The 17,614-nt window shown below is 37.1% G+C and overlaps 1 protein-coding gene across 11 annotated transcripts in view; it reads left to right on the plus strand.

Annotated features, from left to right (window-relative positions):
* The window catches only part of auts2a (activator of transcription and developmental regulator AUTS2 a), a 331,482-nt gene that overhangs the window by 83,115 nt on the left and 230,753 nt on the right, over positions 1 to 17,614 (plus strand). For 9 of the 11 annotated variants that reach the window (XM_079600773.1, XM_079600784.1, XM_079600782.1 and 6 more), the window contains one exon: positions 7,517 to 7,744. In XM_079600773.1, the coding sequence (XP_079456899.1) occupies positions 7,517 to 7,744 (228 nt within the window). The remainder of the gene's footprint in view (positions 1 to 7,516; positions 7,745 to 17,614) is intronic. The other 2 variants (XM_079600781.1, XM_079600775.1) reach the window with 1 other exon arrangement.

A 17,614-nucleotide genomic window follows, 5' to 3' on the forward strand; every position in this document is an offset into this window, starting at 1 on the left:
AGTATATATAGTGTACATATGTGAAAAAGAAAGGACAGTCTATTGAATTTACATATCAGGACATAATAAAAAAATAATCTGGTCCTTGGCATATCTTAACATTTGGTATTTTGGTAACACATGACATATTAGTGTCATTATTTATTTAACAAAACTAGGTCAAAATGGAGAAGCCATGTGTGACAAACTAAGTGCACCCGTACTGCTTCCAAAGGAATTAAGAGGGTAAGTAGCAGTCAGATGCTGCTAATCAAATGCCTTTGATGAATCAATCATCAGCAAGCGGGATCCAACTCGATTAAAACTAAGTTTTAAACTCTTAAGTTTAAAAACTTTTAAGTTTTAAAGAAGTTTTGGCAGTTTGCTGGTCTAGAGCATTCAGATGTAGTGCGTATACAGTATTGACATATAGACTACACTACCTTTTAAAAGTTTAGGGTTGGTAATATTTTGTTTTTATATTTTTGAAAGTCTCTTATGCATTTATTTAATCAAAATTACAGTATAACTGTACTATTGTAAAATATTTTTACAATTTAAAATAGCCTAACCTCTTTTTAATTTTATATATTTTCTTTCCAGTGTTCATATATCGACATTTTAAGGAAATTTGCATTAAATCGGCTAATAAAACTTGTTTTCAGATAATGTCTTTTCTGTCTTATTTTCTTATTAGCGTAAATCTACCAGAATTGATTAAGGTTAAAGCAAGTTTGCAGATGGAGTAAAACATACATTTAATTCAAGAGTGTTGTTCTTATATGACACCATTTACACCAGAATATTAATTTATTTTTCTGACGAACAAAACAAAAACTTGATAAAGCATGTCAGTAGGGAGTCAGTGGGAAGACAGATGGACGTATGGTGTTTACTCACTCATGTGGAGGGCACAGGTCCCTTTCCCCTCTCATTTCATCTATTTCACCCCCTCCATCCATCTTAGGAATAGAACTCAATTGCTGTGTTATGTTTTCTAAATCGGTGCTTGCTTGGTCACGAAAGCCTATTGCTTCTTGCGGCGTCTCAAAGCAACCATTTATGTAGTGTGCTTTCCTGCTAGTGCTTTCTTTGTTTTTGTTTTTTGCTAAAGAAGTAATATCTTCCCTCAGGGCCACAGATAAGACTAATAAAACAGAAAGGCCATGGACAGAATCTCTCTCTCCATCTCACAAAAGCCTGTGTAGTTACGCTTGGCAGGGGAACTGATCCCTGGAGTGGCTCTGCTGTAGAACAGGGGTGTAATCACGGAATGGGATCGAAGTGCAGGTCTCCCATGCTGTTCTCTTTCTGTCTCTCTCATTTACTGCTGGGTAAAGGGAGTGGGAGTTTTCCTGGTTGCCTCGTCAGCATCCCCTGCATCTGTAGGATAGTGTGTACAGCCCTCGTATGTGTCACTAATGAATCAGGAGGAGGTTTTAGCAGTGCAGTGCAGACGAAAAAGTACACTAGATCATTATCAGGGTTTGAGAAACAGCACGTTATTGAACTGGTAGTCGGTCAAATACTGTTTTCATAGCCTTTTGACTAGACAACACAAGAATACAAATCTTTTTACTTAGTAGTTCATTATATAAATAATGTTCTATATGATAATGATGATTAAATATGTTTTTTCTTACATTTTTCATTAATGTTAATGTTTATTACAGTATAGCCTAATATAATATTGTTGGTCCATAATTCATTAACTAATGACAACATACAACTTTGGTAACACTGCAATAATGTCTCATTTGTTAACATTAGTTACTTATTACTAACATTAACTAACAATGAGCAATATAATTCTAACAGCGTACAGTATATTAACCTCTGTTAATGTTAGTTTATACAAATTTTCATTTTCATATTAGTTCATAGTGCATTAACTTTTGATCCTAAAATGATTTTCAATCTTAGTAAATAAAGAGATTAACATTAACAAAGATTAATAAATGCTAGTTCATGTCAACTAGTTAACTATTGTTAACTAATGAAACCTTATTGTACAGTGTTATTACCCATATGTATTGTTGTGAAAAATAATAGTATGAATAGAAATGAAAATAAACCATATTTAATAAATGCTTTAAAAATATTGTTCTTTGTTAGCTCATGTTAACTGTGGAGTTAAGTAATGTTTTTGCATTAAGAATCTACTTGGCTCATAAAACTGAGAAGGCAAGTCTCTGCATTTGGATGTTGTCTGAATGTGTCTTCCTTTCTGTTCAGACATCATTACATTTTCGTGGTGAAGCAGATGAAAGATAAACCCTGTGTAGACTGTAAAAAGCTACTTTGCACTTGAAAGCTGCTGGCTTTGAGTGATGTTGTGTGTGTGAGAGAGTACGGAAGTGTTTTATGTCCCCACAGCAAAAGAAGAACTTCTAGAAAGCAAGGTAGCAAAGTGAACTCTAGGGAGCTTGTGTGTTGTGTATTTGTGGGTAGATGCAGGGCTGTTCTTGTATCCAGAGTTTACCTCGCTAAATCTCTTGGGAAATGGCAAAAAATAAATAAATACAAACAATATTCTCTGAAATTGATGACACTCTTTGTCCTAACATTAAGCAGAATATAAAAAAAAAATATATCTCTTTATTCATTTTTTTGCACTCTGAATGTTATAATGATAAACACTTATCAGTATGTGATATATACTACAGGCAAAGAAATACAGATAAAGAGAAGAGTTTATACTAAAATGCACCGAAAGACAAAAAACTGCTGTTTTCTTCTAGAATATAGAAAAGAGATCTTTATAAAAAAAAAAGTAAGTCTTAATGTTTTTTCCAAGGATAGACTACACAAGTTAGATGAGCAAACCCAATCAAATATATCGTCATATGTGTTCCCAGAGTGAACTTCTAGTGTTTCCTCTGCCAGCTTTAGAGCATCACATGTTGTTATACGTAATTCACACTGAAAGATGCACTTTAGGGCCAGATGTGCTTGCAGATAGATTAATGAAGTTTGCCATGTTGTCGAAAGATCATTGTAGTTCCTGCAGAAGAAAATCCACATAATTAGGCCCATCCGTTGAATTATGTGTCCCAGACTATGGCTCTGGTTCAGCACATACTCGAACGCTTTGTGATCATGGAAGTGATTGCTGTGGAAAAGCCATTCAGGTTCACGCTCAGTATGCTTGACAAACTGTTTCCATATCCTAAATAATCTCTTGCGCTTTTCTGTCATTCCAGACAGTTTCCAGACCGCCCTAGAATCCACCCTCCTCTAAAGTCTCCCTTCATACAGCATTGCTTATTGCACGCTCTTATGGCCTTTTTGATTAAAATCTGATGTATTTTGAAAGAGAGAAGGATAATACGTTTTTGGCTCAGATACTTAAAGGATAGATACTACTGTTCAGAATATACTGTCTACTGCATACAATTTTTTAAATATCACTTTAAACAGTACGCCATTGAAATAGTTTCAAATAGGGCTGTGCAATATATCGTTTTAGCATCAATATCGAAATGTGTGCATCCACATGACATGACAGGATGTGTGATGCAAGTATAGGGATCGTAGTTGTACTGTACTAACCAGGGCTCACGGTTCGAAACGCACGTGATTCACATATTAATTGCAAAGTTTAATTATCATAGAGTGAAAGTTTATTATTTGCACGTTTTAGGTCTTCTCAGTGTAAACCTTCAAGCGATTTTAAAAGAAGACACGGAAGAGAACTCAGACCTCGCACACTAGTGTCAAATTCTGTTCCTTTTTACTCTTTGTTCTTGAACGGACACATACACTCATAATTATGTCAAAATGCCTGTCTCAGCGAGTATCCTCGTAAACACAGTCGCTTATGTCTTAAGTGAACGTAAACAACTAAAACAGATGTGTATTAGTGAATCTGTGCATTCAGTCTTAAAGTGACAGCAGCCTAATATTCTTTTTTTATTCCAGCCTATATTCAGCCTTATACCAGCCTAATATTCAGCAGTCTAATTGTATATGTTAATTCTGCTGTCTGTCATTAATGTTAATCAAACAAAATTTTTGTAGCTTTCACAAAGATTAAGTGTAGGCTATATTTAATTTTTACAGTGAAGACTATGCAGTGTTAATTTACACTTGATTTGTTTGATTTCTGTACCTGCATGTTGTTAGACTTAACTGAAAAACATAAAACACTGTTTCTTTTATATTTTATCTTTGTTCTATTGTATTTATCTATGCTTTTAATTTGTTTATTATTTTCTATGCAGATCCACTCCCCTATAAAATCACATCAATCATTGTAGAATGATTAATTATTTTCAAATAGAGCTATTCAAGTCATCTGGTGAATTTGTTTTCATTTTTGCAATATATATAGCAAAAACAAATCGTGCATATCGTGCAGCTGTTTCAAATGGTATTATGCTACAATGTTGTCACAGGACCCCAATAAAGTCACCATAAAATCAAAAACGTTTTTTATTATAAATGATTTATCCGCGTGCACATATATTTTTTTATTCCTGTTCCGTCTTAATCTTTAATCAAAGTAATTTCCCCTAACAATCAACAATCCAATAAATTCTAATTGGACAAAATCGCTTCATGCCAACTTTAAATTGCGTGTTTAACTGATAGGACTAGAGTTTTTCCATGAACATATCCTTTAATATACTGAACATACCCACAGTCTCGTCTAGATGTTGGTTTAGAAGAGCTTCTCCTCTCAAGCAGCTGAAGTGAATCAACCTCAGCTTGATTTTGTGAGTCTGAATGATTCTGATCGCTGAATAGAGAGATACTGAATGAATAGAGGCTGTCCCTCAGCACAAATACCCAGAGTGCTCTACCAGAGCTGAAGAGTTGATGGCTGGTTATCAGCCTGCTGTATCTTGCAGTCCTGACATGCTCCGTCTGCTCAGCCGAGAGCTCTTTTGATGTCTCTGACTTCAAGTACATGAACAAGGCTATTAAACATGTAATGTCTCTGAAGCATGTAATCTGATTTAGTACATAAGTTTAACATGATGGATCAGCCCCGCAGGCGGATGAGGGCTGATGGTGTATCTGCACACACACACACACACACACACACACACACACACACACACACACACACACACACACACACACACACACACACACACACACACACACACACACACACACACACACACACACACACACACACACACACACACACACACACACACACTTGCACAGTAGAAGGTACAGTACATATGGTTTGCATCAGATGCATAACACATTTCTTTACGTTTGAGAAATGGTGGATTTAATCTTCTAAGGGCTTGGAGTGATGCAAAATAAACACACACAACTTTGTACATAAGTAATGTTTGCTTACAGTATGTTTCATTTTACTGGACTGGTCTACACAGACATTTGCTGATAAATCTGAAGGTTTTTTAAGAGAAGAAACATTTGTCAGAGCCATTACTCATTTTTAATCACACACTGACATTACACACACTGACATTACACACACACACACACACACACACACGCACACGCACACGCACACGCGCAGAGCTTAAAATGAAGAGCATTAAAGGAGCTGCCATTTAAGGAAATTAGCGAATCTCTTGAAAATTTGTCAAAAAGGACACTGTTCTACATCTCTAAAGTAAAATATGAAAACTTTGACAATGTGAAGAGACATAATATCATTATTTTTACATTAAACAGCACTCTGCTGCCCATCGTTTTGTAATTGGTCTGCTCCCTCTTCCTAAAGTATGATTCCATTCCAAAGAATGTGTGATTTTAATAGTTTTGCAAACCCTTCTTATCTTATAATACAGTAGTAAAAATGACATTAGAATAGATTATTTTGTGAATCACTACAAACTGTCAACTTCAGTGAATTGATTCAAAGCTCAGTGATTCATTTGGTTCATCACTCAGAATTGTTCTCGGAATGTTTAGTAAGAAAATACGTCATATATACACTACTGTTCAAAAGTTTGGGAGTCTGTTTTTTAAAATTCTTTTGTGCTTACCAAGGCTGCATTTATTTAATAAAAAATACAGTAAAATAGCATTTTTTGAAATATTATAATTTCAAAAACATTTGAATACATGTGATGGCAAAGCTGAATTTTCAGCAACATTTCTCCAGTCTTCAGTGTCATATGATTTTTCAGAAAGAATTCTAATATGATAATTATACATATTTATATATATATTATTTTGTTTTCATCTGGCGTTACATGTTATAAATATAGCCCTGTTCACACGGACATCGTTATTCTAGTAGGCGTTCCTACTCTGAACTGTATTGAATGTCTCACTTTTCCTTCCCGTAGTGTAGAGTTTTCAGCATGAGAAGTATCTATCTCTCTGTAGCTGGAGTATAATAATGTAATTGATTCGTTCTGTAAGCAGAGATATGTGGAGATACACAGCTCCCCTGCAGAGACCAGCTTTGTCATATTGAATATTGATCTTCCTGTCTGGAGTTCTCAGTGGATGAGAAAGTTCTGTGTCAGACCGGAGCACTGCGTCTCTGCTTCCTCCGCTGTTCTTCAGACTCCTTTTATCAGAACACTTGTTTTTCTGTGGGCTAAAGATTATTTTATTTAGCAGCTTGGCAGAACAATGTTTGCTGGAGGTAGACAAGCGTAGGCCTACTGGAGAGTATAATGCTCATGTTGTGTAATGTCTTTTAGCACAAACAGTATATCCGTTCTGTAGCAGGAATAGTCTTCATACTGTTTATTAATGGTCCTTAAAGACATGAAACAGCATGTGCATTTCATTTACATCACACTCATTTCCATAATGTTACATATTTCAGAGTGAGACGGAATATACAAAAGTCTGGGGCCAGTAATATTTTTAAATGCTTTTTGAAAGAAGTCTCTTCTGCTCACCAAGCCATTTATTTGATCAAAAATACAGTAATGTTGTGAAATATTATTTCTATTGAATATAACTGTTTTCTATTTGAATATTTATGCTGAACAACAAGCTTTACTTCTTAAATGTCACATGATCCTTCAGAAACCATTCTAATATGCTAATTAGCTGCTCAAGAAACAGTTATGCTGCTTAATTTTTTTTTTGGAAAACAGTTTTTTTCAGATTTCTTAGATAAATAGAAAATGCAAAAGAACAGCATTTATTTGAAAATATAAATATTTTGTAATATTATAAATAGCTTTACTTGAATGTGTCCTTGCTGAATAAAAGTATATTTCTTTAAATTCTTACTATGATCCCAAACTTTTGAACGGTTGTGTATAGTAGGAAATACTGTTCGGCAAGGCTGGATTTGATTAATTTACATTTGATTGGATTGTAAAAAGTAGGCTACTATTAAAAGTGAACAATATTTTGTCTTCTTCGCCCAGCAGCCTTAGTTAAGTCAGTAATCAGGAAAGCCATTTTAGAGGCTTAAAAAGTTCTTGCATTTTGTTAAAATATTTTTTCCCTTTAGAGTAACCTCTACTAATGAATTGTGCATCATAAGATTTATTATGAAAGAAAAAGATTCAATTTATTGCATGTCGCCTTTAATCCAAAAAATGTTTTATACTCATATCAATTTTTTTTCTGTTAGAAGGACATGACCCTGAAGCCCCACGAGCGGAGGCAGAAGCAGAACCAGGCAGGACCGCTGCGCAAGAAGAAGCCCGGACGAGTGCCGAACGGACTGAACATAGACCTACACAAAGACCGACTCAACCACAACAACCACCAGCACCACCACTCAGACCAGGAGAACAACCCTCGCCTGGCCCATACACACAGCAAGAAGAAGAAACACCTGCAGAAGAAACACCAACCTGTGAGTTTAACTTTAGCTCGCTACATGTGTCCTAAAATCACGATTGTGATCTGCTCAAACAGGAACTGGGAGCCTTGATGTATTTGGTAGATTTGTTGGTAGATTAAAGGCATTCTATTGATTTCCCACAAGTGCATGAGCTTCAGCATTTGGTTGGAGTAAAATTGGAGTAAAATTTGTTTTAGTCAAAGATAATAACCCTGTTCTGGATGGGCTACTGTCTGTTCCCTTTGCACCTAATAATAGTTTACCTCAAGGCACTGCTTTGTTTCAGTGTTTTTTATGAATGTTTTTACCAAATTAAATCATGATTAGATTGTGTACTGAGATAATGCAAACCTACAGTCATGTTAATTTCTCAAAGCTGTGTACAATGTCTGTCTTCACTGGGAATGACTGAACAACAGAAGAGGTGCGCCAATCTGACTCCATTAAGGCAGAGCTCATTTGAATCAAGTAATTGTCAATGATCATTAGCCGTCTCTGTCACAGCGTAAGACTTATTACCGATCTAATCGAAGGAGGTAATTAATATGATACTAGGTTTTACTGGCAGGCTGGTGGTTTGTTGGATCTTTCAGACATTACACAATGACAAAAGTGTGGACTGATTTACAAAAGTGCTAAAGCAGAGAGAGAGAATAATAGAGATTGTGTCCTCTAAGATTAGATGTGTAAAGTCACTGCTGATTAACTCTGTCATTAAGGATGAACGAGGAGCGAATGGGCTCGGGCTTTTTTGAACTTGTTTTATGGTGCTAATTAAATTAGTCACTCTCGTTATTGTTGCTGCGAGGTGCTGCTCTCTTGCTCTTTGTGTTTGTGTGTGTTTGTGACATCCTCTTGTTTTTACTAATGAGTATTTATGGCATGTTTACACAGAGGAATTGCCACTACAGAGCAAGCAATCAGATGGCCACACACGCTACATTGAACACCACACACACACACACACACACACACACACACACACACACTCATGTACGCTTTAGGGAACAGGTCACCCCAAAAATATTCTGTCATAATTTACTCACCCTAATGTGGTTCCAAGACCAGTATGAAGTTTTTTTTCCCACATGGAACATAAAATATGATTTTTTTCAAGGATGTCCTGGACTCTTTTCAGTATAATTATGTTTGATTTAGGGGATGAAGTCCATACACTTTTATTTTAAGGCAGTACATTTGTGAGACATAAACACCAAAATTGTTATTTGCTGACAATCCTCCTCTCCGGTGAGCTGTGAATCACGGTATTGAACCGATTCATCTAACTGATTCATTGAAAAGTTATGGCTCAAAAGAATGATTCATTCACTCATACATGCACCAAGAAGAGCTAGGTCTGATGTCAGCATTTTTGAAGTTTATACCTTTATGGTGCATTTTAATAGCCTGGCCAGCCAGACTTACATCAAGATGTTTAGTCTGGACACTGTCCATAGACTAGGCTTACTCTGAGAGGCGGGATAAACGGCTGTCTCTCAAAATCCCTCTGCACGCAATAGGATAGCGCTACAACCAATCAGAGCAACGAAGAAGGTGACGTGGTGCGTTTTCCCACCAGCGGAGCTAATTGGTATATTAAACTTATTCCGTATCCAGTCGGCAAAACTCCGAACACATCTTCCTTTTTTAAAAATGATTTAAGTGCCGTTTTTTGCTCTTTTCTTAAAGAGAAACTTAACTCCAAGTCCTCCAGAGTCGCGGCCAAAGCCGATTTGAAAGACTGCTGTTCGACAGCTGCTGCCGCCATTCTTTGTTTACAAGTGCCTATGCCAGCCGTCGCAACTCTGTCGTCATATGTTAAGCCCGCCCCGCATGCTCTATACACGACGTGATTGGCCTGACCCAATCTGGGTTTTTGCTGCTAGAATGTGTATTGAGAGTTGCTAGACTGGCCCTGGCTGCAAAATACATTTTGCTGCCGCTAGGGGCGTCTAGATTTCTAGGCTAGCATTTTAATCCTTTTTGAAGCTTTCCCATTCATTGTTATTGGATGTGGCTAGTACCGGTTCATTCTTCAAAATGCTCAGCCATGTGGGTTTGGAACCACATGGGGATCAGTAAAGATGACATCATTTCTTTTTTGGGGTTGGTGAAATATATCTTTAAACTTGGGATGCACAATATATTGGCCACCATATCTGTATCGGCCGATATATGTTCATTTTTAATGTTATCGTTAAAATTTGGCCAATATATTAAAGCAGATAAATACCGTAATGTAGGGGTGTGCCAAAAAAATCGATTCACAGAAGAATCTAGATTCTCATTGGCAACGATTCAGAATCGATCTGAAATGTCCAAGAATCGATTTAATAAATAAATAAAATCAGCTGGCTGTTCGCCTCCATTTTTGTAACTAGCCTATACGGGACGTGAGCGGCAAATCACTAAAACAAAAAGGAAGCAAATGGATGAGAGGGAGATCTTTCGTTCCTACCATTTGCATTAAGTCCTGTCAGTTTAACAGGGCGCGCTTGCACGAGCAGAGGGAGAGAGCCGGCCGCGCGCGCGCACTCACCCGAGCGCTGTCTGCTCTCTCTCTCTCCCTCGCGCATATGAATCAAAATCAATTAATACGATGGTGTCGGGAAAAAAACTCTCCAGTGATGAAATGGTTTCCGTGTTGACAAATCTTGTGCGATATCCTAAACTGCCGAATGCATTGCTTGTTTTTTCTGTTTACATTTCATTGTGAATGCTGCTATACGTCAGAGCGGCCAAAGCGTCAACAAGATTCCCCGTACTTTTTGACAAGCGTCCTTGACAGGGCGGCCATAGCTTTTTTGCAGCTCAAGTCGGCGGCGGTGTGAAATCAGCCGCCAGCTGCAGACCAACGCACACTGCAGTGCTTCACGAAACTCCCTCCCAACTCCGAGAGGGCAAAAAAAAAAAAAAAAAAAAAACTCGGTCTATCGCTGCTTCATCGCCAGGTAGCTTAGGGGTAGGACTATTATTCATTTTGAAAGAAGCACTTTATTTTCATAACTTGTTATTCTTTAAGTTACTGTGTCTGACTGAGAAATATAGATGTTTTTTGTCTTCACCGGTTGTGTTCTACATGATATTTGTGGTAAACTGCATCTATTTTCAACCATTTTGTATTATTAAGAAGCACTTTTGTTTTGTTCCAACTTATTTTATAGCTAGATACTAATGAGTAGGCTAGCAATTGAGAACCAGACAATGTTTTTTATAAAAGGCACTTCCCTGAGAATTGAACTTAATAAATGTGAAAAAGACACTTTAAAGTCTCCGTTTGTCATTCTGTATAGCAAAGCAGATGAGAGTAGATCATGATCAGAAACCCGATTAGAAATCATTATGGATAAAATCGAATCGAATCGTTTTGAATCGAAAATCTTTTTGAATCGAAAATCGATTTTGAATCGAATCGTGGCCTCAAGAATCGGAATCGAATCGAATCGTGAGATGGTAAAAGATTCCCACCCCTACCGTAATGTATTATTTCCTTCAGCCCGCCGAGACACTTCAGATACGCACTGTTCGCCATGATGTTTTTGAATTGACTGAAATGATTAGAATCATTTTGAAAAAGAAAATACAGTAAAGTGGAACATGCGCTGTGCAAGTCTGTCACATAAGCTACACAGAATGATAGAGAGCATCATTATAATTGTGTGATTGGGGCATGATGAGACTTTTGTTTTTGTAATAAGGCTCTCAAAAATTATACAAAAAATTTAGATCTCAGATTTATCGGCTATAATATCGGTCATCGGCTTTCAAATATAAAGAGTTATCGGTATTGGCCAAAATTTTCATATCGGTGCATCACTACTTTAAACACATTTTCATAGGCATACACACACTTCTTTCCATAGATAGAAGCTGTAGACAGGAAGGGTACAGGTACCATTTGTCCTTGTTAGAGAGAGAGAGAGAGAGAGAGAGAGAGAGAGAGAGAGAGAGAGAGAGAGAAGCTCTCTTGTTCATCATGTGTATTCTGCCCATGGCTGAATGAAGAGCAGAAGAATCCATCTCTCATGGAGCAGGCTGAGGGAAGTGACGGCTAGGACACTTTAAGCTTTTATCAAACACCAAGGCAATGGCCATAAACTTGAGTTACGCTGGATGGTGAGGAATTAAATTCCTTTTCTTCACTGTTTCATCCGCTTTCTCCCTCACCCAACTTTTCTGCCCAGTTTGACCTCTAGGGCATGTATCAAACATGCAAATGTTTCATGGATATATACAACTTGTTTCTAGCAAACAGTTGATGATAGATTTGTAAACAATTGATGAATACGTATTCTGTTAAACAATGTGGTTTGTTAACCACAGTTTCATAATCGGGTTATGTATGTACTACTGTATGTATGTATATACCGTTCTAAATTTTGAGGTCGAGATTTTTTCATGTTTTTGAGTCTTATGCTCACTGAGGCTGCATTTATTTGATCAAACATGTAAAATCAGTAATGTTAAATTATTACAATTTGAAATAAGTTTTCTGTTTAAATATAATTTTGCATGCTTTTTCCCCTTAAGGGGAAATATGTATGTAATATTTGATCAGTTTACACTAAGTACATCAATATATTTAATTAGCCGAAACATATGTACAAACTGTAGAACTGTGTTTTATACTACTGTATTTTGAGAGGAGCCCATATTTTTTTGCTTGTGTGTGTGTGTGTGTGTGTGTGTGGGTGCATGGGTTTGAAGTTCCAGCAGATGGGTCTCAATGTTTCCTGGTGAGTTGACTCAGTTGACAGCTCTGACTCACCTTTATATTGCTGTCACACAAAATATTGTTCACAGTCTTGGCTTCAGAACCCTTGGCTGCCCTCTCCTGAGCCCTGAACAGCTGTCCACTACAGTGCCTGTGTGAAGAGCACTGATTTAGAAAAACGGGGAATCTGGCGGGCGACCCGGGGGAAGGCTGAAAGGATCCAGAGGAGCACTCATATCACATACGGCCAGGAAAACATGATTATCTATCCATCCATTTTCCTAACCGCTTGTTCTATGTAGGGTCGTGGGGGTGCTCGAGTCTATCCTAGTGTCTGTCTCTGTCAATCTATCTATCTATAGATTGGGGGGGCTAGTAGAAGTTCTGAATGGCCTGTAACTTAAAAATATAGTAGCCAAATTGGCCGGTAAGTGCAAAAAGTGAATTTCAAACCCTGGTTACAATATATGATCACGCTCTTATCTTCTGTCTGTGTGACACACACACTACTCATGTGGACAGAAAGCTGCTTCAGATAGCGCTTGAATGGACAAAAACTATAACTATGATGCAGGAGAAAAAAGTTCAACACTCTTCAGCAATAAAACAAACAAACAAAAACACAAATGTGACGTTTATCTTAAGTTATTTTTACTTATTATTAAGGTTGAATTGGATCATCAAAAGTCAGCAGCAAAGACAATGGTTAATAATAATAAATGAGATTGAATACATACAAGTATATTTATTTTATTTAACATATTTAATTATTGCAGGTTTGCGTAATATTCTAAGTTTGCATTTCACTGTTTTTATTCATGTTGAGGAATACTGAATCTGTTTATGTGCAAGTCAGATGAGTAAATGCATGCTCACGAGTCACATTTAATCTAGAGCTACAATAATCTAGAAAATAAAAACATGAAGCAGCACCACACCATTTTGATTTCTGAAGGATCATGTGACAGTGAAGACTGGAGCAGTGGCTGGTGAAAATTAAAATTCATCTTTGCCATCACATGAATAAAGTACATTTTAGAGTGTATATAGATATATTTATATATATTTTTTAAATTAATTGGTTTCGTTCATTCATATTATGATGTGGTGCATGTGCAGATAGGCAGAGACATGTTCAGGGAGGAGGGTACACCATAGCCACACTGGCAGGGCTATCTAGGCACTCTCCTCTGTTTGCAGTAAATCCCAGATTTACAAACAGCAGCCATATATAAACATAAACCCAGACGCATGATGCATTACCTTCTCCTGCAGGGAAAAGAAAACATCCACCTCTTTGTCAAGCTCTTATAGGCATGTATGACAGAGATATATGAACATGCTTCACTCATAACCCAGTGGTAATTAGAGGCTGCAGGAATGTTTGGAAATATTCATTATGAGAGCTGTCACAACTGTGTACGGTTCACATCAGAGCGTTGTGTTTTAAAGGAGCTGGCTCTTGATTTTGATAATGAAGTTATCTTCTGTTATGCTGACTACTGTGACAAATTCGAAAAATATTGACATATTATATTGATATGAGTAGTAGTTAGGACAGGTAATGATAGTGGTTGGTGCACCCACATGACCCTAGATTAGAGCTGGGCGATATATATTGCAGCGATTTTAATGCACTTTTTATTTTAGCCATTACTTATATGGCCACACTCTCATTAGATTTGTTGTGCCAATATGTCTATTTCAATTGTTTCTCTGATTTAAACTTCATTAGCAAAATGAATGACATTTAAGAGCATTCAATTGCCTTTGGTTTTAATTTTAGACTGTTTCAATTAATTACTTTGATACTTTTTTAACAGATTTTTAAAATGTGTGATGTGTTTTCTAGCATTTTTTACTTTTTTTTTTTTTTTTTTGTAGAACTAAACACTCCCGTTCAAAAGCATGAGGTTAGTAAAAAAAATTTTTTTTTAAAGAAATTAATACTTTTATTGGGCGAGGATGCATTAAACCAAATGCATTACATTTCTTGTTATAAAAGCTATTCATTTTATTAATCCAAAAAATCATGGGGGAAAAAGGTCACAGTTGCCACACAAGTATTGTACTACTTTTTAACATTGATAATGGTAAGAAATGTTTCTTGAGCTTTGAGCAAATCAGCATATTAGATCATGTGATACTGGAGTAAACTATAATAAATAATATGTATTATATCAATTTTGGGAAAAACAGTGTGTTGATTATTTTTTAATACAGCATGTGAAAAAAAAATATTTGTACATTTTAATACTTACATTATAGATGTACAATTGACATATTGAATATTGACAGTGTTGCTTAGTCCTACCATAGAGAGCTCATGTGGGTGTCTGCGCTCATGCACTAATCACAGGCCCATGCTCAGACGAGGTTAGCATGCTTGTCATCTGCCTGGAAGGTTGTGTGTGTGCAAGACATGTGTTTATGAGTCAGTATGTGTGAATGTGAAGTGTTGTGTGTGTGTGTGTGACAGCAGTGGCATGCTGAGAGGCCCATCTGGCCAGACACAAACACACATTCTCTGGCCTTGCCGCTGGGAGCTGTGTTCAGTTGTTTGTGTGAGAAATGTACACAGTGTGACACTGCCGAAGAGGACACTGGGCCGATGTTGTCCTGATCAGTGTGTCCTCTTATTTACACACAGCCCTGAAGGCTGAAGTATGTGTGAGTGGCTAGTAGTGTTGGGTATCGCTTGAACTTTATCGATTCCGATTCTTATCGATTCCTAATTTAGATTCCAATAAGGTAATAAAAAAAATAAAAAAACTTAGATTTCATTCACATTAATTCTAAGTCTTATTGCCACAAATAAATAACAACTGAACAAAGATACGATTGAAATAAACAGTGTTTTAAGATTTTCATGTATTCAGGTACAGAAACTGTAATCAAAGGTAAAATAACACTGCACATTATAAATAAAATATACAACTTACTAAGGTTATTCAGGCAAGAAACATGAGTGCATTTTCTCTTTGTCTTTTGTTGTTTGATTAACGTTACTATAGAGACCACAGACCTTAAGTGTCCGATTCCAGACTGCTCGTAGCCAGTGAATGTCTGCAGGAGGCTACATGGTCCAAGATTAACTTTTTGATTGAGAACGTTTACAGATAATAAATATTTTTTAGTGGATTTTAATAAAATAGTAACAGCACCAAGACTGTATATTTTAATTATTTTATTACATTACAGTATAATTAAAAGCCATAATTTTAAACAGTTTATAGGCTTAAAAATATAGACTCATTAAAATGAGTTTATGTAAATATCTTTACATAAACTCCTTTTTAATAAAAGTCAGATTTCACTGTGCCTTTAATGAGTTGTGAATATAAATAGTGATGATTCTGTCTCTGTTAATATCAGCTTGCTCTATTGGAATGAGAGCTGTCAGTTCATTTCACCCACTAAGTAAGAAAGTTACATTTGATATAATTTTTTTTATGATCCATCGTCAGTATCACAAGTATTTCAACTTCTTCCGCACTTGCAGCATTGAGACGAGCTCGTTAGCCAGACCGAGCTTGAAACACGAGAACGTTCTGTGGGTCTTGCATGTTGCGCCCATGGACCTCTCAAAGAGAAGCACATGGAGGTGAGTGATGCTGATCGCAGCATAATGCTGACCATCCTAGCGTGACCGCTCTCTCTCACTGTGCAGAGCTGGTGAGCGGAACCCAGATAGTGTGATCTGCCAAAAGCCAAAGGATGTGTGGAGACATTAGCATAGCTAATGTGGTGGTCCCCCTTTTTGGGGATCCTTGGCATCAAATTATTTTGTCCTGGGCCCATTTGAATATAAGGAGCTATCACAAGTTTTCTCTCTCTCTCTCTCTCTCTCTCTCTCTCTCTCTCTCTCTCTCTCTCTCTCTCTCTCTCTCTCTCTCTCTCTCTCTCTCTCTCTCTCTCTCTCTCTCTTCTTTATTTTTTGGCAAAGAAATGTGCCCTAATGTTGTCTTTGTGTGGCATTTACTCATACGCACAACCAGTGATAATGGTGCTAATGTAATGGTAATGCTACTTCCTGTCAGCCCCTAGCGTTTCCTTTTCCTCTGAATCGTAATGCTGTTTGACAAGACTAGGCCATGATGTCCCCCCTATCACAGTGTGGTTCTAATTTCTCCCGCTTGCTCATCTTTCTCTCTCTCTCTCTCTCCCTGTATGGAAGGGATGGAATTAGCTCTTTTTCCACTTGCCATGTATTACAACGTCTCGGCTTGACAGGATTGGGTGAAGCGTTAACCTCGCAGACAAGCTTGTTAAGCATTGTTGCGGTGGTGACTGGGCTAAAGACAGGATAATAGACACCCCTCCTGCCGCCCGTCCATCAAGTTGAGGGTGGGCAGTCCATCTGCTGAAATTAAGCAAGAGCAGTTTACGTGTTCGGATTGTAATACCTCGGACAGTTGCTGTCAGTTGGATCACTTGTGTAGCCAGTATTAATTGCAGCTCACTACAGCACTTAAAGAGCAGCATTGCTAAAACTGCATGCCAATCAAACCTACCCACTTAGCTGACATCAAAAACTAATGGCCCCTTTGGAAGAGACACACACACACTTTCTTAAGAAGAACAATGTAAGATCCTTAATCACCATCTTGCTGAGTCACAGACAGAGTATATGACACTTAACAATTGTAGAGGCTTTAGCGAACGTAAAAAAACACACACACACACACACACACACACACACACACACACACACACACACACACACACACACACACACACACACACACACACACACACACACACACACACACACACACACACACACACACACACATACACACACACACACATTGTTCTTTTTCTTCTTAAAAAGAACAATGATCCTTCCTTTATCACCATCTTGCTGAGTCATAAACAGAGTAAATGACACTTAACCATTGTAGAGACTTTTTAGCGAATGTAAAAAGCTTCCTGTGGTTAAAAAAAATGGTGTAAATCAATTTTCTCTCAGAAATTGTAACACATTGAATTAAATGTGAAATATCCAAGTAGAAAATCTGAATTAGTATTTTCTTGTACTCCAGTAATCTTTGTTTTATTTACAGTGTATATCGGTTACTTTCTCCACTTGTCATAATGGGACCGTTAAAAAAAAGAAAGAAAAGGTTTTCAGTGTGTTTTGATACACAATTTCTTTTTTAAACTAC

Source organism: Phoxinus phoxinus (genome assembly GCF_949152265.1).
Source record: "Phoxinus phoxinus genome assembly, chromosome: 23".
Taxonomy (NCBI): Eukaryota; Metazoa; Chordata; class Actinopteri; order Cypriniformes; family Leuciscidae; genus Phoxinus; species Phoxinus phoxinus.